Source organism: Thermobia domestica, chromosome 5 (assembly GCF_964235325.1).
Source record: "Thermobia domestica chromosome 5, izTheDome1.hap1.1, whole genome shotgun sequence".
In the NCBI taxonomy this organism is placed as follows: domain Eukaryota; kingdom Metazoa; phylum Arthropoda; class Insecta; order Zygentoma; family Lepismatidae; genus Thermobia; species Thermobia domestica.
Window position 1 is genome coordinate 205,545,507 of NC_137458.1, and position 27,082 is coordinate 205,572,588.

The 27,082-nt window shown below is 35.0% G+C and overlaps 1 protein-coding gene across 1 annotated transcript in view; it reads left to right on the forward strand.

Annotated features, from left to right (window-relative positions):
- The window catches only part of LOC145686364 (UNC93-like protein), a 67,172-nt gene that overhangs the window by 36,961 nt on the left and 3,129 nt on the right, over positions 1-27,082 (forward strand). Inside the window, exon 4 of the mRNA XM_081759627.1 lies at positions 5,867-6,134. Coding sequence (XP_081615753.1) covers positions 5,867-6,134 — 268 coding nt within the window. The remainder of the gene's footprint in view (positions 1-5,866; positions 6,135-27,082) is intronic.

Consider the following 27,082-nt stretch of genomic DNA (forward strand, 5'->3'; position numbering starts at 1 on the left):
GAAGTCTTTCAGCATTTAATTCAATCCAAGAACGGAAACGTTATTTTCTTTTACACATCTTAAGGTATAAATATATCCTTTCAGGGACCATGGTTCAAAATCCATCAATTACGATTAAAACCGAGCTCGTTCATAGCTAAGCGGTTAACATACACGTCTTTGGTTTAAAAGACCTGAGTACGACTCCTGGAAAAACATTTATTAGGATATTTCTTTTTAGTTTTCCAAAAGTTGGTTTAAATTTTAAAAATCAGGTTTTCAATTTTTAGTTCGAAAATTTTAAAAGTTCGAGAAAAAAGTTTGATTTGAAAATGTTTAAATTTGATTTACATATTTAGTTCGAAGCTTTTGTTTCTAAAAATTGGTTGAATTCGAAAAAAATTGGTTTGAAAATTTAGTTCGAAAATGTTTTCTTTTGAATTTTTTAGTTTCATTTCTTTTCGTTCGAAAAATTTTTGTTTTGAAAATTTTTAGTTTCAATTTTTTGGTTCGAAAAACTTTTGTTTAAATTTTTCTGGTTTGAAAAATTTAGTTTCAATTTTTTTGATTCGAAAAATTTTTATTTTTCAAAATTTTTTGCACTGTGCGGAACCGTTTCGAAAAGAACCAGAGCAGTTTAGATTTTAATAATCTGGCAACACTGTTTCCATCAATGAAGCGCTTACTGAGTAACAAAACGCCGAGCGTTTCAAAATCGCTCAAACTCACAACAATGGTTTATAAGAGTTCTAACAATGTACCATTCAGATTTAAGCAAAGCACCATTTCTTTAGTTAATCTGCAAGCAAAAAGGATGGCCTCCTCTTTTACCATTGTTAGAGAGTAAATGTATCCTTTCAGAGACACACTAATTCAAGGACAACATTCTGTACTCAATCTCCACACGGAAACACATAAGGTGGGCTCCTTTTCCATCAAGGGAACAAAGAGGTTAACCATCTTACCCATAAAAGAAACAATAATATTTAAGGTGAACTTCAGTACACTATCGTGGTACCAAAGCGTAACCATAAAAGGAAACGAAATTCTAAAATCACGGTCAAGGATGGATCACCTGGCCTCATGACGTCATATCATGTAACCTAAAAATTTGAATTTCCCACATGGGTTGGGCTAATATCACGTGACTTCAATCATTCAATCAGAATTGAAGTACCAAAGCACTCATCTTACACGTAAAAGGGAACTAACTAACTAACTAACTCTATGGCCTATGGAACCCGGAGATTCAGTGCCGCGTTCACAAAAGCTCTCCACTGACTTCTATCCTTAGCTAATTGGATCCAGTTTCTACTTTGTATTCCTATCTCTGCGAGATCCATCTTAATATTATCCTCCCATCTGCGCCTAGGTCTTCCTAATGGTCGTTTTCCTATGGGTCTACCAGTCAAGACTTTGAAAGCGTTTCTACTTTCTTCCATTCTAGCTACATGACCTGCCCACCTAAGCCTCCTAGACTTGACGACCCTAACAATGTTGGGTAAACCGTATAAACTATGTAGTTCCTCGTTATGAAGCTTCCGCCATTCCCCATTCTCGTTCCTCTTGGGTCCGAATATTCTTCTCAGGATTCTGTTCTCAAATACTTTCAGTCTATGTTCTTCCCTCAGAGTAAGCGACCATGTTTCGCAACCATACAGAACAACAGGCATGATTATCGTTTTATATATTTTAAGCTTCAAATTCCTCGACAGAATTCGCGACGACAAGAGATTTTGAACCGAATAGTAACACGAATTCCCTGCTTTTAATCGACATTTAATTTCTTCGTGAATATGATTTTCGTCTGTTAAAATTGATCCTAAATATTTGAAAGTATCCACTTTATCAAAAGTATTATTTAATATTTTAACGCCTCCACAATTTGCCGTATTACGGTCCCGACGCACTTCCATGTATTTAGTTTTCTCTGCATTTACTTCTAAACCCATGTCCCTGCATGCGTTTAATAATATCTCTGCATTTATTTCTACTGTTCTCCTATTATCCCCTATTAAATTTACATCATCAGCATATGCCATAACCTGGTGAATGCCGTTCAACTCTAGGCCCTGCTTGCTATCTTTGATTTTCCTTATGGCGTATTCCAGCACAAAGTTAAATAATAATGGCGACAACGCATCTCCTTGTTTCAGGCCATTTTCGACGTGGAAGCTCGTGGACAAAAATTTTCCTACCCGGACTTTACTTTGGGATTCACTTAAACATATCTTAATTAATCTAATTAGCTTTCTCGGTATTCCAAGCTCTGTAAGAACGTTGTATAATGTTTCTCTTCTAACCGAGTCGTAAGCCTTTCTGAAATCAATAAATAGTTGATGTACCGGGGTATTGTATTCCCACTTCTTTTCGAGTATTTGTCGAATGGTAAATATTTGGTCGATAGTTGATCGATTTCGTCTAAATCCGCCCTGATAATCTCCAATAATTTAATCTGCGTATGGGGTCAATCTTGCTAACAGAATATTTGAAAGGATTTTATAGGATGTTGACAGAAGAGAAATGCCTCGATAATTATTACAGTCAGTTTTGTCGCCTTTCTTGTGAATTGGAACAATGATTGACTCTTTCCACTCTTGTGGCAATTCTTCCTTGTTCCAGATAAGGAGAATGAGTTTGTGAATCTTGTTCCACAATTTTTCGCCTCCAGCTAAAATTAACTCAGCCGGAATTTCATCAACACCCGGAGATTTGTGTTTCTTTAATTTCTTTATAGCGGCTTCCACTTCTATTCGATTGGGTTCTGGAATATACGGTTCTGCGGTGTGTATCTCCTTTTCTCCACGCACATTAGTTTTTGGCTGCGTGTTCAGCAAATCGTTAAAGAAATCTTTCCATCTATTTAAGATCCGTATCAGTGAGAACTGTTCCGTCAGATTTCTTTAATATATAAGCACTATGTTGATAGCCTTTCTTAAATTCGCTGATCCCCTTATACATGTCCCGAATATTTTTATTTTTACTATTATCTTCAAGTTCCTTAATTTTAGCTTTCAAAAAATCCCGTTTCTTTGTTCTAAAAGTTTTGGAAGTTTCCCGCCTGATATCTGCGAAATTTTGTGTAGTTATTTCATTCGGATTTTGTAGCCACCGTAATTTTGCCTGTTTTCTCTTCTCTGCTAGTTTAATGCATTCTTGGTCGAACCATGGTTTGTTCCTACGTATTTCCGCGTGTCCCAATTTTTCTATTGCTAAACTTTTAATGCTATCTCTAATTTCAATCCAAGTATCCTCAACACTAGTGCACTCCGAGTCTTCTAAAACCGAGAATCTATTCGAAACTTCAATCTGGTATTCCTCTCTTACCTGGCTCTCTTCTAATTTCTTTAAATTAAATCTCTCCGTTTTCGGACATTGAGTATTACCTTTATTCAACGATAATCTCTCCCGTATTATCGCTGCTACCAGGTAGTGATCAGTGTCACAATCAGCCCCTCTAAACGACCGGACGTCAATTATGCTAGATTGTCTTCTTCTATCTACTAAAACGTGATCAATCTGATTATGTGTTTTTCCGTCTGGTGATGTCCAAGTGTATTTATGAACGTCGCGATGTGGGAATTTTGTACTCTTCACGGTTAGGTTTTTGGATGTTGCAAAGTTCACGAGTCTAACACCGTTGTCATTACTTTCCTTATGCAAACTTTCGTTCCCTATAATCGGTTTGAAAATATCCTCTCGTCCTTCCCTACGTAAAAGGGAACAAATTTCAAAAATCCTGATCGTAAAAGAAAGTGTGGGATTTCACCGCAGGGTGACTCATGATGTCATACCACGTGACCTGAAATTTTGAATTTCCAGTGACCTCTATCAGCCAATCAAAATCGTGGTATCCAAAGTACTCACCTTACCCGTAAAAGGAACGAATTTAAAAAATCCTAGGACTTAAGATCACGTGACCTCTATCAACCAATCAAAATCAAGGTACCGAAGCACTCATCTTACCCGTAAAAGGGAACGAATTTCAAAATCCAAAGTTAGGGACTTCCCTACAGGGTGACTCATGACGTTATACCACGTGACCTGGGGGGCGTAGCTAAATTTGAATTTCCCGAGTGGGTGGGTCCAAAAGTCACGTGACCTCTATCAGCCAATCAGAATCAAGAAAATTTTGCTGACTCGGCTGGACATAGTGGGGAGCTTACTACTGTGTGGAATTTGATTTCGTGGTAAATGTTTCATTGTGTGGGACTGGAATAAGGGACTCTTGTAGCATAAATAAAAATCAAATCAGTTGACATGTGTGCTACAAAATAAGGAGAGGTGTGATGTGACGTAACATGCTATGGGTCACAGAGAACGAAAGTAGAGGGGACGTATGCAGTTAGAAAGTGAACAAAGAATGTGCATGTAAAGAGGCAAGACGGAACCAGGTGTTAGTAGTTTGGTGGTGGAGCGAGTGCTGGTGAATACTGGTGTTTCTTTATGTGTATTCAATGACAAAGGTTAGGTAATGTCAATAGAAACAGAGTGCGGCGGTAGTTTGGATGCTGATATGTAAACGTGCATCGCGTGTGTACCTAAAGCGACACGCTGTAGTTCTGAAGTTGTTAGCGGATTGTTTGATGTCTCACAGGACCCACCACGCTGGAGGAAGTCCCGTTACCGAACAAATTAAAATGCAGCTGCGTGATGAAGATGTTGTTGCGGATGAGTTTAACACACTAATGATAGACGACAATGGCACACACGATGGGAGCATTGAAAATGATTTCCGAGATAATCCAGCGTTTCCAGGAGGAACGAAGTCCACCAATTGTTGAGCATCGCATCCCAAATGTTTGTGTGCGTGCTGTTAATGTCTCCCACCGGGGCACTTCGGGCCAGTGTTTCTTTCAGATAAAAACGTTCCGGGAAGGTACACTTAGTATTCGGAAGGACATCGCTAGTACTATTCTATTTATTATTATATTATGAACGTATTATTTTGCTCTCATCCTGGGCCACTCTTAAAGCTCCAGGGAGCAGTGCTGACCCAAAAATATGTCTGGAAAAAACACTGCTTCGTACACTTTACTTTTAAATTCTGTCCGCCATCATCCTCAGCTTTTAAGAAATATTGTTTTTACAAATTTTCGAACGGTAAAATATTTTCATTCTCATCTATAAATACAACAGCAACCAAAGTAATCTATACTACCATTGCACTCTCAATTCACTCACTGAATGTATTGATTTGGAGCTGTCAAAATCTATGACAAAATCTTCCAAGTGCTTGCAATCAGAACACGTAATTTCTCTGAGGCTGTGCTCATCTTTCAAAACAGCAAGTGGCACTAAGATCTTACCTGTTTCTCTCTGTGTTGGTGACTGACATAATTCATGCTTCATTGCTGTATTCTGAAAAAAAAATACTTGCAGGAAAGAAACATTTCTTTCCGAAAAATATACATATATTGTGGTTACTCATCCGAAATGTAACGCAAACTAAGTACATTAGTTTAAAATTTCATAACACGTTACAGTTACTTTGCAAAAAATGTAACGCGTTACTAGGAAACGTTACTTAAAAAGTAACGCGTTCTTCCGTTACTTTACTTCCCAAGACTGGAAATGGATTGTATATAACTTAAATGTTTAATGATAATTCCTTAGAAGGAGCGATTGTCACAATCCCAAGGGGAGAAAAGAGTTCAAATGATTTTCATAACCTATTCTTCCCATTCGAGAAAGGGGCCTTTTAGCTAGTTACTAATAATTTCAAAATTGTTCTGGGTTTTCTGGATGTCAAGAGTCAGTTACTTTTTTCTTGTGTTCAAAATAAATTATTATTGAAATTTTCACTTTATGTTAAAGATATGAGAACCTTAAGTGCTCTTGACGATTTGCAAACTACTTGTATTAATGATTTTGCATTGGTTTTCAGGCTTACATTTCATGTTCCTGGGGCATTCCACATGTAGGATTTGTTATGCTTTGTATGGGAGTCATAAACGCTGTTTGCTCAGTAATATTTGGTTCTATAGTGAAGTATATAGGAAGAAATCCAGTTGTCATTCTTGGATCAATTTTGCATGCTATTCTGCTTCTTATGTTTCTATTTTGGCGTCCGCGACCAGAAAATTCATTTGTGTTGTTTGTTGCCGCTGGTATGTGGGGTATTGCAGACGCAGTATGGCAAACGCAAGTGAGCGGTAAGTTCGTAGTTTTACTATTCTTTATGAGACTAGATAAAATTAAATAAATTTAATTTTGTCAAAAGTAATAAGGAAGAACATGGTATAATATCACACTCGACTAAAATAACAGAGACAGTTTGCCATGTCGATTTGTTGAAACCACAACATTTATATGTCAAATATTACTAGGTTAAGATGTGCCTTTCAAGGTCAAACAAAGTGTATTCTAGACCTAATAACTTGGTTTGGTAAGTTAAATCAAGGGCGCCATTTGGGAAGAGCAAAGAGACAATTGCAACCCCTGAGTTTGAGATTCCCATGTTTTTTTTTATCTTTTTAAATAAATTCAATACTAATATACCAGGGATGCAAGAGCGGACGAGTATTTAATATCATACCATGATTTCTATTGTGGAAATAAGTAAATGATTTCTATTGTGGAGTGTGGGCTGGTATCTTTTTTTTGGGGGGGTTAGTAAAATTTTATTGCTTATTTGCATCCCTGTAATATACTAATGAAAGACGAGAAACGGTTATGTTCGTGGACAATCTTGCCATTCACTCTGGTAACCTCTGAAATGACGCTACTAAGTTACATATACATTTTCCTCCAAGTTTTGTATTTAATTATTCTGCACGTTACAATATATACAAAAACCCTACAATATATACAAAAATACAATATATACAAAAACCTACCAATCATAAAATTAATATATTTTAAAATGGCTTTAAGCCCCTTTCACATTTGATATGCCAACATCAGGAAATTGTTGTGAAAGATTTCTCTCGTTTCCTTCATGGAACCGATCGATACATACTCCTTCACTATTACTCTTCGATAAACACATTTCAGTGAGCTACTTCACATAGATCTGCACTAAGTCTCCATGGCTTTCATACTTGGTATTCTACAATTGTCGCAGACGACAGTCAGGGCATTTCTTTTGAATGTCCCTGAACCTGGTCCCAAGCACACTGGCACTAATTTTAAAATATATGCCAAAAATTAGTGCTGACAACCTGTAATGTTAAAAGCGTTTGTTCCGTTACACAGACGTCAAAAAACAAAATATATTCTGGGTGGGACTAAGTTCATGCAAGCCCCACCCGCTCAACGAACTGCGATCAAACCTATACACAAAGTTAATGTTAAATTAGTGCTGAGGATACCACGTAAAAAGAAAATAAGTGCTATTATCACAAAGTCAAATATATACGAAAATGATTAATGGCGGCATCATCAAAGAAAACAATCGATCCCTCATTTTGTCATACTATACCTAGCACTAATTTTCTTTTTATGCGGTATCGTCAGCACTAACTTACCACAAATATTTGGCACAGTTTACAAAATTAGTGCTGTTACAAAAACGTCAAAAAACAGAAAGATCTGGGTGGGGCTAGCGTCAACCTCAACCGATTTAGATGAAACCTATACACAAAGTTAGTGTTAAATTAGTGCTGACGATGCCGCATAGAAAGAAAATTAGTGCTGTTATCAGAAAGCAAATATATTCGAAAATGTTTAATGACAGCATCATCAAAGAAAACAATCGATCCCTCATTTTTATGATACTATACATGGCACTAATTTTCTTTCTATGCGGTATCGTCAGCAGTAATTTAGCACTAATTTTTGTCATAGTTCACAAAATTAGTGCTGTTACACAAACTTCAAAAAAATATCTGGGTGGGGAATGTGTGAACCTAGCCCAACTCACTCAACCGATTGAGATGACACCTATACACAAATTTAGTGTTAAATTAGTGATGACGATACCGCATAAAGAGAAAATTAGTGATATTGTCAGGCCAAATATATTGGAAAATGTTTAATGGCAGCATCGTCAAAGAAAACAATCGTTCCTTCATTCATATCATAATATATTTAGTACTAATTTTCGTCGAAAAGTGTAATTTGTTCAGCGGTTCTCACAACAGAAGAATTAGTCGAGAGTTTGGAAGTAGGGAGAGAGTGCGTGAAAATAACGCTACCTTATTAGAATTAAATTCATGTGAAAATTACTGCTAAAACTGGGCTAATTAATGATTTAGGGTTTAGATTTCTGCCTTTCGGCATCTAGGGTCATTTAGCCCGTTACGTATGAGATATGACCTCCCTCGGGGAGCACACTATCCGGGAAAGGGAAGGAAAGAAGGAAGCGGCCTGGAACATATAAGTTAGATATAGGACCTATAAATTAGATATAGGCATTTTCCTGGTGTGAATGAGGAAAACCCACGAAAACCTCATTCAAGATGGCTGGCCTGAAAAAGCTTTTTACACTTTTACGACCAATGCCCCCACCGGGAATCGAACCCCGGACTGCTCGCTCCAGAGGCGAGAGGGTTAGCGACTACGCTACGCAGAGCCACGGCTAGAGAAATAAAATTCATATCGTTCTTACAACAGAGAAATTGACGGGTCCATTTAGTTGTAGTGCGACGTCTTCAAATTCGAATTTTAACTAGCTCAGAATTTTGTCCAATTTTTGTCAATTTTTTCACACAAGAAAAACTTTTCTACCACTCAAATTAATAATAGATTGCTATTTCAAAATTTGAGCCATTTAGATCAGCTGTAGTGCGACATCTTCAAATTTGAATTTTACCTATCTCAGAATTGTCATATTTTTGTCCATTTTTTCCAACCAAGAAAAATTTGTATTATTCAAGTAAACGAGGGAAGATCATTTGAAAATTTGGGGATCCACTTCGATCACTTGGAGTGTAATATCTTCAAATTTGAAGGTTATCTAACTGGGAATTTTGTTCAATTTTTGTCCATTTTTGTTGAACCAAGAAAAAATGTGTACCATCGAAATAAACGAAGGAGGGCCATTTCAAAATTTGTGCCACTTCGATCACAAGTGTGACATCTTCAGATTCGAATTTTAACTAGCTTGGTGGTACAAAAATATAGACAAAGGGGGAAACTCTAAGGTTAAAATTTGAATTTAAAGGAGTCAAACTACTGGTGATCGAAGTGGCCAAAATTTTGAAATAACCCTCCTTTGTTAATTTGAGTGGTACAAATTTTTTCTTGGTCGGACAAAAATGTGCAGAAGTCGGATTAAATTCTAAACTTGTTAAAATCCGAATTTGAAGATGTCGTACTACAGGTGAAAGATGTGACTAATATTTCAAATGGCCCTCTCTCGTTTATTTCAATAGTGCAAAATTTTTCTTGGTGCTATAAAAATGTACAAAAATCGGACAAAATTATGAGCTAAAATTTTAATTTGAAGATGTCGCACTATAAGTGATCGAAGTAGCGAAATTTTGAAATGGTCCTCCTTTGTTAATTTGAGCAGTACAAAATTTTTCTTTGTTGAACAAAAGTTGAATAAAATTCTAAGCTAGTTAGAATTGAAATTTGAAGATTTCGCACTACAAGTAAATGGACTCGAAATGGACGGCAAAATTTAAAAGGCGGGGGTAGAAGGAGCATGTACTTAGCCGCACCTAGACTGTCACTAATTTTAAAACATACACCAAAAATTTGTGTTGAAATTATGGTGATCAATAAGTGTAAAAATATAATTTGTGCAGTTATTGCAACGTAGTAATTCGATCAAAATAAGAAAAAAGAAGAGGTGGAGCTTCAAGCTAGTGATACCTAGTTATAAGGCAAATAATGTAAGAAAAAATGTATTACAATTATGTTAATCAAGAAATAAAAATATAAAACTTGTTACGGAGATAATGATGCCAAAATTTAAAAAGAACGGATAGTGATCTTCAACCTGCCCCTCCCCCATTTACCTGATCAGAATGGGGGGAAGTTAAAAATAAAATTATTGAAATTTATTGTGCTGGTTAATAAGGATAGAAAAAATGTGCGTTTCTTACAACGAAAAAAATGAGCAGAATTTGGAAGGAGGGCAGGGCGAAGCGTGATCCTATGCCAAATATTTAAACGATCAGAATGGAAATAAGGGTAAAACTTAGTGCTGAAATTGTGCTGATATATGAGCATGAAAAGAAAATTTGTTCTGTTATTACAACAGAGGAATATGCTCCAAAATTAAAAAGGAAAAGTGTGTAGTGTGACTCTAGACCTCCTCAGTTAAATAGCTTAAGCAATTAGAATGAAGACCATGTCAACAATTAGCGCTGAAATTATGTTAATCTATAAGCATAAAAAGAAATGTTGTGTTTATACTACAACGAAGAAATTGACTCAAAAATTTGGAACGACGGAGGTGAAGTGCGATCCTGACCTCATTCAGTTAACTAATGGGAATGGATTTGGTTTGACTTGAGTTGGGCGTCCCTTTCAGCAACGATGCTATATGAGAGGTGGATCTACAATTAAATGTACAATTTGAATTCGGGTTTCCTGCGCCTTTGAGGTATGTAGCCCACATAGCCACAAGGGATCTCTTGGAGGGATAGGAATTCAAACAAAGAGATCAGAACACAAACGAAGTCAAAAATAAACCTTGAAGACTTTTTAAAATCATGATTAATAATAACTTACCAGAGATGGCGTGGGTCAATGAAAAATTGACCCACGACAGACTGACCGACCACACATCGTGACCTACGATCCCCTCAGACCCAAGACCCACCGTGACCCACCACCTACCATTACCTACTCTGGTACCCCACCCACCATGTCTCAGTCAAACCCACCACCCATCATGAACCATTCTCACCCACTGTGACACACTCTGATCCACCAAAACCCGTCGTCATCAACTCTGCCCCATGATTCACGGCCCTTCTCTACTGGCTAAAGAGTTTACACTTGTAATAAAACCAGGCTGTTAAATTCTAACTAATTTGAGTTTAAATTTCTACGGTCAATAGCTAGCACCGCTCTGTTACGGTTGATCTGATCTTTACAATATAAAATGGTAAAGTGTTTGTAATGGGCCGAATTACGATTAAATTATCATGGTATAATTATTTCCTTGTTCATCTATCGATACTTTTCAGTGGAAAAAGGGATGAAATTTGAAAGTCCCAAATCAAGATAGGTAGACCAACGTAAAGGAAGAAAGTTAGCCGAACAAGGTTGCTACAGTGCTCTTTTCATGTATAAAGTCCGTAAATGGTTGTTTAATGTTCACCATTTGATATAATTTATATTTTATAATTTCCGTTCTAACCATACTGCTAACATACTTATTAACCAATGTGGCAAAAATATTGGTCCAACTTATACCATTAACGACCCGCTATTGCAAGCCTGTGAATAATTTACCAGTTACACGGTTTAACAAAAGGGTTAGAAGTTTTGTTCAATAAGGATATTAGCCTTTATTAAGAATTCACACACTGCAAAACCATCTTCGGAAGTTAACATGGGAATAGTGTTCACTTGAGTTTTTATTACTTTAAATGCAGTATTTGAAATATGTTTTTCAAAATTAAATTTTGGGTCTCTTAGTGCACTATTTGTTTGAGTATATGAGTCGCGTGGAATTGTGGCGCCAGCGAAATCAAGCAAATTCTCCAATGGTCTCCTTTGATTGATCTCGTCCCCATCCATTCTATCACACGGACCCAGATCTATCAATTGACCGGCACTTTATCTCGTGACACGGGCAAAAGTAGAAAAAGAAGACTGGTTAGGATTCACAATCCCCCGATTAAATATTGGTCTGCTGAACATTTTATACTATATGTAGGCCTAAAACACAATGCTTCTCACCACTCACTGTCCAAAATTTACTGAATTTTTAATTTGGCAGGTTCACAAGTCCAAAAGGAGTTGCACACCAAATCATTAATTTCTCACACTCCACTGTTCAATATTACTGTTTCCATTAATACGTACTTGTGGCCATATTGAGAAGCACGGATACGACAGAGGAACATTTTTATGTTCCAAGGTTGTTACATGATATATTTATACCGTGATTGAAACTGCGGAAAATTGACTCTCTAATCAAATAGACAATTAAAAATGGCCAATTAAGTGAAAATATGTTTTTAATCAAACCCCAAAAAATACAAACAAAACAAATATTATTATTCTGCATTCAAACGTAAGTGTGGCAAATTTTAATTCAATTCAAGTATTTCTTGTTAAATTCTTCAAGTGCCACTTAAATTATACAATTTACCTGAAAACTTCCACAGTTTGAAATTATATGAAAAGAAATCACCAATTCACAATACTTGTCACATTCTGTTTTCAACTACGTCTCCAAAAAGTCAGTTCAAATAATATAAGTTCACTGTTTTTCGAAGAAATATATGTTTTAATTACCACCGACCAGTTGATCCATTCATGTAGAATTTAACTATAATAAAATCCAAACACTAACAACACATATGTCTATTAAACAGTCCATATTGTGCAATTGACGTTATAATTTCGAACAATACGTTTTAGTTGGATAGAGCCGGTAACATGTTCCTCTGTCGTATGAAGGTTCGTTGCGTATTTTTCATGATCATACATTATAGATATTAGCACCAGTCAGCCTACTACTACCCACCCACCTGACCGCCAGAAGTCCAAGGTCAAGGCTGGTTTCTATAGCAACTGAAACTAACTAAACAGCTAACTTCAACCTATATTGGCTGATTTTTAAAAAATGAAATTTAATTAAATCGCGCAATACCCCCTCCCCCATAAAGGAGAATTTTTAAAAAATGCTAGGAGACGTTATGTTTATTTTCAATAAAGAGTTAACGCATCGAATTTCAGCTCCGTAAGTTTAGTGGCTTGCGAGATACTTATTTTTTCCGCAAAAGTCCGGATTCCCACTTAGGATGTGTATTATAATGAAAGCGATATGACAACATTCTAGTTTGGATTAAGGCCTAACTATATACCAAAAGTAATTTCATTTGACTTTGTAATTTTGTCGTGATGATCACACACAGTTACATTCAATTTTTTATATAATAATTTATATATTACAATGATTTAAAAATGTGTTTTTTCCAGTAGTTGGCTCCACTAAAACTCTCAGGTTGTGTATATCGAAAGCCAAGTAGTAGTATAAGTCCTATTGCTATTATTACAACTACAAATATCAATATCCAAAGGTGCCTGAAGTTCTTTTTTCACTTACACTCATCTCAGGTAAGTAAACAGAAACAAATGAAAAAAGAAGAAAAATGGAGATCTTGAAAGTAAAACGTAGTCAAATTCACTAGTGTTCAGATGCTGTCTACAATGGCTGACAGAGCTGTGGGTCTATAGGTCAGAGTGAGCAGGTGGGTCGCAGTGAGTCACGATGGGTGGTGGATCGCAGTGGGTCACATGTTGTTGACCCACGACCCACTCAGAAAATGACCCATTTGACCCGCTTACCCACTCCATCTCTGTAACTTAATTAGGCCACCTACATAAAATCATGAAAAAAAAATATCACGCGGGACCACAAACGAAACATATAGTATGTAATCAAAATCCATTTTCGTTATCAACTATTTTAAAGAATTTCATCCTATTTCAAAGAAAAATTTCATGCATCATGTCATCGGAAAATTTAGGGTCGAATTTTTTCTTGATTTAGTTTTTTTTTCATATCTTGTGGCTTGTAGTCTGCTAAGTGTACTAATTTTATTTCTATGCTGCATCGTCAATATTATTAAAGCACTAAGTTTTGATATATTTACAAAAATTAGTGCAACATTAGCGAAAGCGACGGGGGCTGTTCTCACCTGAAGATAGCCCCGTGACTTCTAATAATGGAGCACTAATTTTGTAATCGCATAGAAAATTTATATAGTACTGTTTATCTTATCATGAAGATGAGCAATCAATGTTTTGTTTGATAATTTCATCATTATACTTTCGTATATCATTTGGTTTTTGTCTAATACATTAATTTCGTTTATACGGTATCGACAGCACTAATTTAGCATTAATTTCTGCATACTTTCCAAAATGTGTGCTCCATTAGGAATACGAATTAGATTTATGGGCTCTCAGCATCAGCCATGTTAGCCTGTCACGTATGAGGAATGATGTTCCTCGGCGGTCATACTATCCAAGGAAAAGGAAGGAAGGAAGCAGCTGGAACCTATAGGGTTGACGGGGATAGTTGCAACACTTTTTTAAATTTTCAACTTCAAAAAGTTGTATAAGTTTTGGTTTTGAATATACATCCACCAAACTTCGAAGTTGCACGGCGGGGTATGTTCCACTTGCACAGAAAATTTAAGAACTTCGACACACTTGTACTTTTCTCGAAAATTTAAAATTTACAAACACTAAACTTTTGTTGCAACTAGCCCCGTAAGCGGGGTAAGTTGCAACAGTGGATGGGGTACATTACAACACATAGAAGCAAAAATGAAAGTCAGAACGTGAAATTCGTTTATATAACAAATGATACAAAGAACAATATAAATATTACATTAGATACTGTTCAGCATATGCTGACATTGTAGGTAACGCCTACAGCACAAATTGTCTTTTCTACCACAATCGGCTTACACATAGGCTTACTATATAGACTACATAATATTTTGAAGTTTAAGTAGGCCTAGGCCTAAAAGTTTTATAAGCTATTTATAACCAAAAAAATAATAAACAAAGAAAAACACTTCGATTAATTTCAGATACAATGATAACATACATAAAACTGATCCCCTTTCGCACATTTCTTAAAATGAGCCCAACCATCACACTGCAAGCACTGTACCCACTGCCTTCCATTATCTTCATGTGGCTTGAGATATACTAAACAAAAGTACACATCATCTTCCGATAAACTATCAGTACTCTCACAATGCAAACGTTTTCTGTCCTGATTCTGTTTGGAGTGCCTTTCGCAACCTGGCCTGTAGCAACTTACACCTTACCACTTTACTTCACAAAATTAAGAAAATGTCTTCAACATAAATCTCATTGTAAAAGATGGCTGTTATTATTTTCAAATGAATGTACATATGTTTCATTAATAACATTATAGTTAACTGAAGTTACTTGTACTAGTCGCCAGACACTTCAACATACAGTAAATTCTTCAACTTTTACTCACCTGGTCTGAAAATAATTCTTCTCTCTGTCAACAAGCTCGCGGTCACCACGTTTATTACTCCACAACATTCGCATGCCTGAAAGGCAGTTTTGCTTTCGTAACTATTTACATTGAGAAGATATTAACAGTGTTGCAACTTACCCCTGTTGCAACTAGCTCCGGCTTCCCCTACGTTAGGAAACATCCCGATATTTGCCTGGTGTGAATGAGGGAAATCTCATGTAGGATAGCTGGTCTGAAAATGCTCTTACACTTTTCGACCGAGTTTTCAAACCGGGAATCAAACCCGGGACCTATCACACCAAAGGCGAGGGCGTTAGCGGATGGATGATCCATCAACAAAAGTGGATACCATTGTATTCAGTTGAAGATAGCCGCACACACATTTAATAACGAAGCACTAATCTTGTAAATTATGGCCATAATCAGTGCTAAAATTCTATCTAATGAAATGCTACAATAGCAATGAAAAAGCTTCAGCCCCAACCTGTAACTTTTAATTTCAAACCATTGAGTTACGATTATTTGTGATTTCACGTTTAACAAGGATTTTAAAGTATGTGTACTTAAAAATATATATTTAAATAGATCTTTTTCACAAAGTTTATTTCTTTTTAAATTATTGTTCAAAGCCTTTTTATTTTTATAAACCTTCTACAAAATCAATGCAAATGAATTGTGCTGCCATCTCTCGTACTTTACGTTTGTGGATGTTTAAAGTTTATACGTTTGTGGTCAATCTTTTCGACAATGAGATCTCGGAAACTACAGGCTCTAGAAAGATGACGTTTTCACTAATCGATTGCAAATTTTGCATAGATTGGCCAGTTCTAATTGAAAATAAAAAAAAAACACAGTCTTTCTTTATTACATTTTTACGGGTACTACCATGAGCAAAATAAATGACGCGTCTCTTTATTTTGAAGTTTTTTGAAAATATCTCCGTTTTCTTTATATGTTCGAAATTTCGGAAGGTTTCCCCAGCAGGACAGGTTAATAACAAACCCGTTTTTAATATTTGTGTTAGATATTAGCTTAAAATAAAGAAATTAGAAGCAAAAAACATTAAATCGACAGAAATCTCGAGAATTACCAACTCTGCTAAAGTGGGAAATTTTCAAGAACACGAGGGAATTCTGCATTTCAACACGAAGCAGCGACATCTATGTCATTGAGAGAAATGTGGATTAAATCTACAAACTAAACTTTTAACGAATATTTCTAGTATGTCTTATTATATGCATTATCTGCAAACTCCAAATATATGAATATATGCTAAGTATTAACATAAAGATAGAGCAAATAGTGGAAATTATCTATGGAAAAGGACGAATTGGTAGGACGATCGTAATGAAATATCGTCTTTACCGGAACAGGCTCAGTTCACGTAAAAAAACAAATAGCTCAGTTAGTTAAAGCAACAAGTCTGTATGCTGAAGGTACCGGGTTCGATCCCGTGGAGGTGCCGTTATCATTTTTATCACTACACTACGGTTATTTTTTTTATTTTTTTATTTGGGAAAGAATCAAATTGTAACGTATGTGTAAAACTCATGACGATACCAAAAAAGAAAAAATGCTGTTGTCGCACTTGCATTAGCGTCCCTAATTTTGTTTGCAAACAGTTTCGTAATTATTTCCCCTGTGCTCACTGCTCACCATATGCTCGCTGGCGCATAACGAATGTTTCCCAGTAAATGTTAATTCTAATTTGGAGAATTTTATAAAGTTTCACAATATTTCTCACTAGATAGTCTTCTATCTACGTGTTTGGATATTTTGATAACAGATTTCCCTATTAAATGTTTAATTTTCCCTAGATGTTTAATTACGGAAAAGTTTTACAATGTATTTGTATTGAATTGAAATTGTTTTGAATTTACTACATAAGGTAAGTAGACCGAAGGAGGAGAACTCAAGTAATTGATATGCTACGTAAAAGCAACCTATTGTAGAATGATGATGCTTCTTACCTTCAGCACATAATCTTTACGTTAGAGAGTCAGACAGAGAAAAATCCTGGTTTTTCCTCCTCTATGACCACCCATCTTAAACCTCTATATATCATTGTTCGTCTCACAAAATTTCGGTGCTCCAAAAACATTCAATAATAATAATAATAATAATAATAATAATAATAATAATAATAATAATAATAATAATAATAATAATAATAATAATAATAATAATAATAATAATAATAATAATAATAATAATAATAATAATAATAATAATAATAATTTTGAATATGCCATCCTTACATAATGTAGGATATCTTAGTTTCCTAGTTTAAATCTTAAATATCTTAGTTTAAAATGCTTTCTTTAGTACTTATTTGAGCAACCATGTAGGAGGGGGTACGACTTTTTATTTTGCCCCTCTCATTTCAGTAGCCTTCCAACAGAAAGTAATTTTTGATAAGCAGGACAGACAAAATGAATAAGAAATATATTTACAGCATCCTCTCCCCTTTCATGATTGGAATATCACGTAATATTTTTTATTCTACGAAAGATGGCCCTGTGCGGTTAGGGGTAGGTAACTAAAAAAAATATCTAATATATAGCGCCCCTTGATTGTAATATTACCGCTTCTTTATTTGTACGAGGGAGCCCCTACACAATCAAGGGTGACAAAAAGAATAGGAAGAGTGTCTATTGATTCCAGTGGTGGATCCAGCACGAACTCCTGGGGGAGGGGAGGGGAAGTGAAACATTCTTTTGATGATGTGAAGCTGTCACAAATTACCACTTAACTAAACTAAACAATAGTGGGGGGAACCGGAACCCAGTCAGTTTAAATTGATGTAAAAGTTTAATTTTTGGCTTCATATTAAAGTTTTGGTTTCAAATGAGAATTTCAGTCCAAGTGGTCAATGATCAAATCTCGTGGGGCTCTTCAGTGTAGGCTAATGGCCCCCTTATGAGAAAAGGCAAAATTATTAACATGTTTATAACTTTCAAATTTTTCGTCTATTTTAAAGAAATATTTTGCTTCGTATTAAAGTGTTGGTTCCAAATGACAAATTCAGTCCGAGTGGACAATGATCAAATCTCCGGGGGGGTCTTCAGTATAGGGGGCTACGGCTCGCTTATGGGAAAAGGCAAAAATATGAAAATGCTTATAACTTCCGAATTTTCCGTCTATTTTAAAGAAATTATTGGCTTCATATTAAAGTCTTGGCTTCAAATGACAATTTCAGTCCGTGTGGACAATGATCAAATCTCGGAGGGCTCTTCGGTGTAGGGGTTTCGGCTTCTTTATGGGACAAGATTCACGTAGTTGATATTGCAAAATTGTTTGGATATATAAGTGGAAACTTGCACCATTTGGTTAATTTTACCTCTTATGTTTTGCAAATTCATATTCCAAGCAATAGTTACTTCGCAGAGCTAAAAGAAAGCACTTACTAGTTTCATTAAAATGAAATGTCTTTTATGAGAGGAGCAGACGAACGAACAGGCACCCAAACGTTGGTTGAGTCGTACGGTTGAAACTCGTTAAGCTCGCTTCAATTATTATTATTATTATTATTATTATTATTAATAATAATAATAATAATAATAATAATAATAATAATAATAATAATAATAATAATAATAATAATAATAATAATGCATTGCAGGGACCTTTGGTGCAGGGGGTCCGTGGCTCGATTCCACTTCGTGCCAAGTGAAATTTGAGGTGGACAAATACCGTGTGCATGGGTATGTGTTTTCTTGAGATTTTCCATTTTCCTCCCACTTTCTTCATTTCACCATTTCATTCATCATCATTCTCCCTTAGCGTAGGTGCATAATCGTCCAACGTTAAACTAGATATTGCAATTTCAATAATAATAATAATAATAATAATAATAATAATAATAATAATAATAATAATAATAATAATAATAATAATAATAATTAATTCAACTGAAAGGACTGTAATTTATTGGACAGCAATTATCATAAATATGCAATCACTATAAAAACAATGCTTTGAGTAGAAAGATAATCCTTCCCTAGTGTTAACGAATGCGCACGAGATAAGACATGTCTCGAGAAAGAGACAAGACGCGCTTTGTGACATCCAAGATAATACGAGGCAAATGTTTTGGACACGAGATAGCTTGTAAAATGTCTCGTCTTGTCTGGAATGTCTCGAAAACAAAAGTCTAAGTTTTAAAATTATTTTTCAAGATCTATTCTCTCAGAAGTAGTTCTCTGCCTTAAAATTAATAACGACATTTGTGATTTAAAAAAAGATAAACAATGCCTAAAGTTAATAGTTAACTTTTCGAAAAGAAGCTTCATTAAGGGTGAACCTGAAAGATGTTCACAAACTTCGGGAGGTGATTCGTGACATCAAAAGGAGACAAATGGTCCTCTTGCAGTTTTCGAATTCAGCTTCGTTGTCGAGATACAGGGTTGCCAACTGGTCGTGTTTGAGAAACTCACTGGGAATAAATTCAAGTCCAAGAATAAACTACTACTCATATATTTTTCAGGTCAATTGACTTATACCATGTTGTAAGGTCAAATATTTATTTATGAAGTGTGTACAAAATTCGCCAGGGTCTTTTCTGAGAAAATCGTCGAGAAAAAGTCACCTCCAAGAATAAACTACCCCTCGTAAATTTTTCTAAGAGAAATATCTGATACTGCAATATAGGGTTGTTAATTAAATATTGATTAATGAAAAATAAACAAAATTGTTAAAACCATTTTTGAGAAAATAGCTTTTTTCGATTTTCGGCTGTTGTTAAACCACACTTATTTTAGGTGGTAGGAAAAAATGGAAAAGCTCCTGTAAGAATACTAAGTAAACCCTAAGTTTAAAATTTGGTGTAGATAAGTTGAACGGTATGGCCTCTAGGCGAGTGCATATAAAAGTGTGCCGAACGGACGGACCGGAAGGACGGGTGTCGAAAAGTCACATTTTCGGTATGTAGACGCCATGAAACATGTAAATCCGTTGAAATCTGAATTTGATATTATTTTCACAATCACTATATTTTCTTCTCTCTTTTGTCGCTCGAAAAAGAAAAGCCTGAGTTTACCACAAAAAGCTAGGGAGTTTTTCAAAAAAATATTCAATTACAGGGCCACCGCACTAAACTTTTTCAATTCACTTTCTTAACTGTGTTAGGCCGCAGTTGTTACTGAAGTGTGTATTTGGATAATACGAATAAAATTATCGTATTATTCAAATACATCGAATGTCAGATTATCGAATAAAAAACTTCGATTGAAGAAAATCCATACTACAAAACTAACTCACACTTTGAGCACATTTTCATTAGACATATAATAGACCAATTAATGCAATCATTGTTTATGAAATATGAAAAAAATCAAATGAGTCACTTTGGGAAAGTCGTTCAAAAAGAACACGTCAGGAGTAACCTACCTCTTGTGAATTGTTTCGAACAATGAGTTAAGATATACTTTTGGTTATTAATGAAATATTTATTTGCGAAATTTGAACAAAATCGCCTGTCGTTCGAGAAAATTGTCGGGGAAAAAACCTTGACCCCAAAAATAAACTATCCGTTGTAATTGTTTTTCATAGAAATGACTTATACTAAAATATAGGGTTATTAATGAAATACTTATTTATGAATTATCAATAAAATTGTCCGAGTAATTTTTGAGAAAATCGTGAGGGAAAAATAACTCCCCGAATAAACTATCTCTTGAGGATTCTTTCAGGGTAAGCGAGTTATTCCATATTACTAGGTTTTTAATGAAATATTTATTTCTGAGTACGAACAAAATTGCTTGACTCATTTTTGAGAAAACGGTGGAGGAAATACACCCACAACAGTAAACTACCCCTCGCATATTTTTTCAGGACAAACGAGTTTTGCCATATTGTTCGGTTATTAACGAAATATTTATTTTTGAAATATGAATAAACTCTTTTGAGTCGTTTTTGAGAAAATCGCCCAGACAACACTCCACCAAGAATAAACTACCCCTCGCATTTTTTTTAGGACAAACGAGTTATGCCATATTGATAAGTTATTAATGAAATCTTTATTTATGAAATATGAACGAAAACATTTGAGTCCATTTTGAGAAAATCACTGAGAAAAAACTCACCCCCTTAGTATAAACTACCCCTTGTAGATTTTTCTCAGATAAATGCCTTATACCACAAAATAGGGTTGCTAATTAAATATTGATTTATAAAAAAGAAAGAAAACAAGATCGTTAGAGCCAGTTATGAGAAAATATCTTTTTTTTATTTTCATCGTACAGGAAACTACCCTTGTTTTGGGAGTAGGAGGGAAATAAAAAAAAACTATAGGAAATACTATGAAAATCTTAAACTAAAATTTGGTGCAGATAAGTTGAACGGTATGGCTTCTAGGCGAGTGCACAGAAAAGTGTAGCGAACAGATGAACTGACGAACTGATGGACATGTATCGAAAAATAACTTTTTCGGTGTTAGGGGCTATAATACGTGTAAATTCGTTGAAATCTCAAATTTGATTTTTTTTTTCGAACACCATACTTTCTTCTCTCATTTGTCACTTCAAAGTAAAAGGAACTCAGAACTACAGATAAAAGACACCTACTTTTACACATAGACATTTATTGATTTAAAACTGTTTTAGTTTGTGTCATTTCACTTCCAATTGAAAGGTTTTACAATGATTAACGGCATACCAATGACGAGACGGAAGTTTTCAGGAAGTAAATGCATTCAGAAGTCTAGACTGCATTACAGCCTGTTTTTATTTCTGCAATTGTTAACAGCTGTAATTTCGTCCAAACGCTACATGAAATAATTTTTGGTTGACGTCATTGTATTACTATTTTAGTATTGTTCTCTTCAGACTTGGTTGAAGTTTTGTCTTAACGGTTATACATTTTTTCTTTCTTATTTCATCGTTACACATAAGAACAAAATGTTATGGTGAGTGGATAGATTCGAACCTACGAACATTGAGTTTATATTCTTCCAACACTTTACCAATGGACCAAGCTTTGTCTTCACGTTAACGCCCGGTTACAGGGTTTACTACGATTTAAATAAAATGGCTGGCTGTTAGAATTCCCTGCTTACATATTTCGATAAATAATTTTCATTGCTTCGTAGATACGTAGAGCAATGTTTAGATACACATTTTAGGAGAGTGAATTTTGGTGTATATAATAATTTCATGCCAGGTAAAAGCTAGATAAGTTTTGATAAAATGTTTCATATGTAGTTCTCAATAATAAGCTTGCTGTTCGGAGTGAAGTTCCAAGGTTCAGCATTGCCTAGCAGTTTTTGCTATTAATATCCCTTCTAACAATATTGGCAGTGGACAAAAATTAGCCCGTGTTGAAGCTTTTTGCTCCTAATTTAGTTATTTTAATTATTTAAGGAATATATTGAAAATTGTCAGCAGGCACGTATGCAGTAATTTATTTCGGGAGAAGTCCGACTTCAATATTAGGATAAATTATAATAAAATTTAAAAGATAATCCTTAAATTTAGGCTAAATTTACAGAGAAGTTGGGATTTCAGAGGGGAGTCCGGACCACCTGGACCCACCCTTAAATGCGTCCTTGTTTGTCAGTAACGTTTCCTCATTTTGAAACCCTCAAAAACTTCGGATATATAAAGGAAAACGAGTTATTTTCGATAAAATATGACTTCAGAAGACGCGACAGTTTTATTGCACATGGTGGTATCCCAAGTTCACAAGGGCAAGAATTCATTAATTTTGATTCTCTGTCATTGTGCTCTATCGAAAGGTTAGGTTTGTAACATATTACTCCTACGAACAAGCATGACTGACAGATAGGAATACTGAACACAACTCCAGAGAAATGCATGCTGAACTTACGTTTATAGCTACGCTTTGGTGATTTGCCCTCAAGGTCAATCGAGTGGTAATTCAGTTCCGTCTCTGTTCTTAAGCCATGTTCGTATTACTTCGAACAGTTTTGATAATGAAAAGCATGCCTCTTAATATAACAGACTTTTTTCGCGTAAGAAATCGAAACTCAGTTGGTCAGAGCAACTAGTCTGTAAGAATTAGGTTGTTAGTTAGTTAGGAGCCCAGTACGAGTAAGGGTTTTTATTACTATTGTTTTTATCTTTTTTATGTGAGGAAAAATCAAATTGTGACATCGCGATATCAAATGTATTTGATTAGGTAGCTTTGTCTTAGCTAAACTTTAAACATCAGTAACCGTCGAAATTATTTCACCAACTGATCACTTACTGAACATTTCAAACACGTCAAACCAGTGGCATAACATGAAGGTTAACCTCTCCTCCGCAGTCCTTAGTTATGCGTCCGTACTTTCAAGGGCGAACTAAGGGCCGGGCGACTGCCCGGGGCGCCAGAGAAAGAGGGGCACCAAAACGAGCCTCAAAAAGTAAATTTTATAATGTGCTTTCTACTGACGTTTTTGGTTTATATTCTTGTAAAGTAGTGGCAATTATATGATCTTTTTCCATTTCACTATGGAAGAAGAGAGTTTCATAGTACTAAGGGGGCTGTATCGAAAAATTGAGAGATGGCATGTAGAATAAAGAGTGTTAAATAATAATAATAATAATAATAATAAATATGAATGTCTTTGGAGAGCCGAAATTATGTGAGACGAACAATGATATGTAGAGGTTTAAGATGGGTGGTCATAGAGGAGGAAAAACCAGGATTTTTCTCTCTCTGACTCTCTAACGTTAAGATTATGTGCTGAAGGTAAGAAGCATCATCATTCTACAATAGGTTGCTTTTACGTAGAATATCTATTACTTGAGCTCCCCTCCTTCGGGCAACTTTGCTTATGTAGTAAATTCAAAACAATTTCAATTTAAGACAAATATTTATAGAGAAAATTAAACATTTAATAGGGAAATCTGTTATCAAAATATCCAAACACGTAGATAGAAGACTATGTAGTGAGAAACATTGTGAAACTATAAAATTCTCCAAATTAGAATTAACATTTACTGGAAAACATTCGTTATGCATCAGTGAGCAGAGTGGAAATAATTACGAATCTGTTTGCAAACAAAAATTAGAGACACTAATGCAAATGCGACGATATTTTCTCTTTTTTTTTTTTTTTTTTTTGTATCGTCATGAGTTTTACACATATGTTACAATTTGATTCTTTCCGAAATAAAAAATAAATAAAATAACCTTAGTGATAAAAATGACAACAGTACTTCCACGGGATTCGAACCGTCTACCTTCGGTATACAAACTCGTTGCTTTACCTAACTGAGCTATTTGTTCTCTTACGTAAGCTGAACCTGTTCTACAGTAAAGACGATTTTTCATTACGATTGGGCTAAAAATTCGTCTTTTTCCATAGGTAATTTCCACTATTTGCACTATCTATACGTTAATACTTAGCATAGATTCATATATTTGGAGTTCGCTGATAATGCATATAATAAGACATACTAGAAATATTTCGTTAAAATTTTCGTTTGTAGATCTAATCCACGCTTCTCTCAATGACATAGATGTCGTTGCTTCGTGTTGAACTGCAGAATTCCCTCGCGTTCTTGAAAATTTCCCACTTTAGCAGAGTTGGTAATTCTCAAGATTTCTGTCGATTTAATGTCTTTTGCTTCTAATTTCTTTATTTTAAGCTAATATCTAACACAAATATTAAAAACGGGTTTGTTATTAACCTGTCCTGCTGGGGAAACCTTCCGAAATTTCGAACATATAAAGAAAACGGAGATATTTTCAAAAAACTTCAAAATAAAGAGACGCGTCATTTATTTTGCTCATGGTAGTACATTGGAAGTGTTGAAATAAAAAAAAAGCATCATATCCTATGTATTATACATTCCAACACAACATAATTGTATAATGGGTTGCACACCCCTCAGGTGTTTGTTTCATGGCCAAATTATAATGAAAATTGAAGGATAACCATTTCTCCAGTCTAAGTTGAATCTTTATTGTTTGTAGTGTTCTGCCCAATGAACACCATATATCAGCGTTTCCCAACCGGTGTGCCGTGAATGGGGCGCTGGTGTGCCGCGAGGAATCGAAACAAAATTATTAATTTTATAGCAATGAAATTGCAAATGTAGGGGAAAATTTATATTTGTAATTCACATTACTGTGAACCTCTACTATGAATCTACAATTTTAAGTTTCATACCGGGTTACTGTTCTGTACATTTCTAATGTTGAAAAAAGTATTTGTTATCATTGTTATGACCATTATTGCTTCTTTACTGCTGCAGACTATTTCGTAACTTGAAAATTTAAAATATCATCCAATCCTTTCGAAAAATTACCTACATTTGTGTTTTAAAAGTAAAAGAGATGTGTTTGTTCGATCATTATTTAGTGATCTTACTTCTTAGTGAAAGGTTGGATACAGTTTTTAAAGAGAAAGCGTATTTTTTAAAAACCTGAGTCCAATATTTCATTGCAATTGTTTTCTATTTTTTAAATTAGAATGAAAAATAAGCATAATGATTTACCACAGGGAAAAACCAGTGATAGAGCTTTTTTCTCTGTGAGAAGATCAATAATCACAGAAAAAATACCACTGTGTTTTATATTTACAGTGTGCCGCGAGAATCCAAGTAACACCCGTAGTGTGCCGCAAGTTGAAAAAAGGTTGGGAAACGCTGCCATATATCATTGACATAATTGTGTGTGTAATGTATTTGCTTACTACGTACTGCATACAAGAAGAAAGAAAACACTGATCATACATGAATTAAAAACTCAAACCGGAAGTAGGCTCAAATCTTGCAAACGATGCGAGATATTGAAAAAGTAATCGAAAAAATCTCCCTTTTACGGTATCTCTTGCCGATATTTATCAAGACGTCTTTCACTTGTGTCTGTAAAGGGGCATGTACAGATGTGAGGAATAACAAGGAGATTCATGCTCATATGTGAATGATGTGCTGCGTAGAGATCGCAGGTTCAGCTAGTCTATATATTAAAATGCTAGGTTTATATGTTTGTCTCCAAAAAAGAAGTTTATATGTTTGTCACTAATCCTTTCGACAATGAGATCTTGAAAACCACAAGTGCTTACAAACGTACCGTTTTCACCGGCTGAAACCAAATTTTGTGCAGATTGTCCAGTTCTAATTGAATATTAAAAAAAAAAAAAACGACCGTTATATCTTTATTATACTTTTTAGGGGTACACTGAAAGTGTTGAAATTTTAAAAGAGGAAAGCATTATATCCTACGAGCTATACATTCCAACACTGTTGTATGTTGTATGTGAGTATATCTCTCAGGTATTTGTTTCATTGCCAAATAAATGATAATGAAAAACGAAGGATAACCATTTCTCCAGTCTAAGATGAATATTGTTTAGAGAGTTTTGCCCAATGAACACCATATATCAATGACACTATAATTATATGTGTGTGTAATGTATTTGCTTATTACATACTGCATGCAGAAGAAAGAAAGCGCTCATCATACATGAACTAGAGGCTGATCATAGGCTCAAATTTTGCAACGGTGTGAGATATTGAAAAAATAATTTAAAAATCTCCCCTTTTTTGATAAACCTTGCCGATATTTATCAACACGTCTTTCGCTTGTGTTTGTAAAGGGACATGTACAGATGTAAGGAATGAAAAGGAAATTCATGCTCGTATGTAAATGATGTGCTGCGTAGAGAGCGCAGGTTCAGCTAGTAATATATATATATAAAAAAATTGCTCTGCTTTACGGAGTCGGTCGAGTAGGTGAGATGAGCGCGACCGTAAATACACCCGTATAGTTTTTCACGTTTGTGTAAGTGTGCCAATTCTTTAATATTATAGGCCTTCAGAACCTGGCCAGAACACACTGCATTAATATTAAATATATGCCAAAAATTAATGCCGACAATACCGTATAGGGATAAAATTAGTACAGTTCAAGTCATCATGAAAATAAAGGATCAATTATTTTCTGTAATTATGCCACAATTACAATTTTTTGTATATCTTCTGAAGATAGCCCCACCCACATTTAATAATGCAGCACTAATTTTGTAAATTATGCCAAAAATTAGTGCAA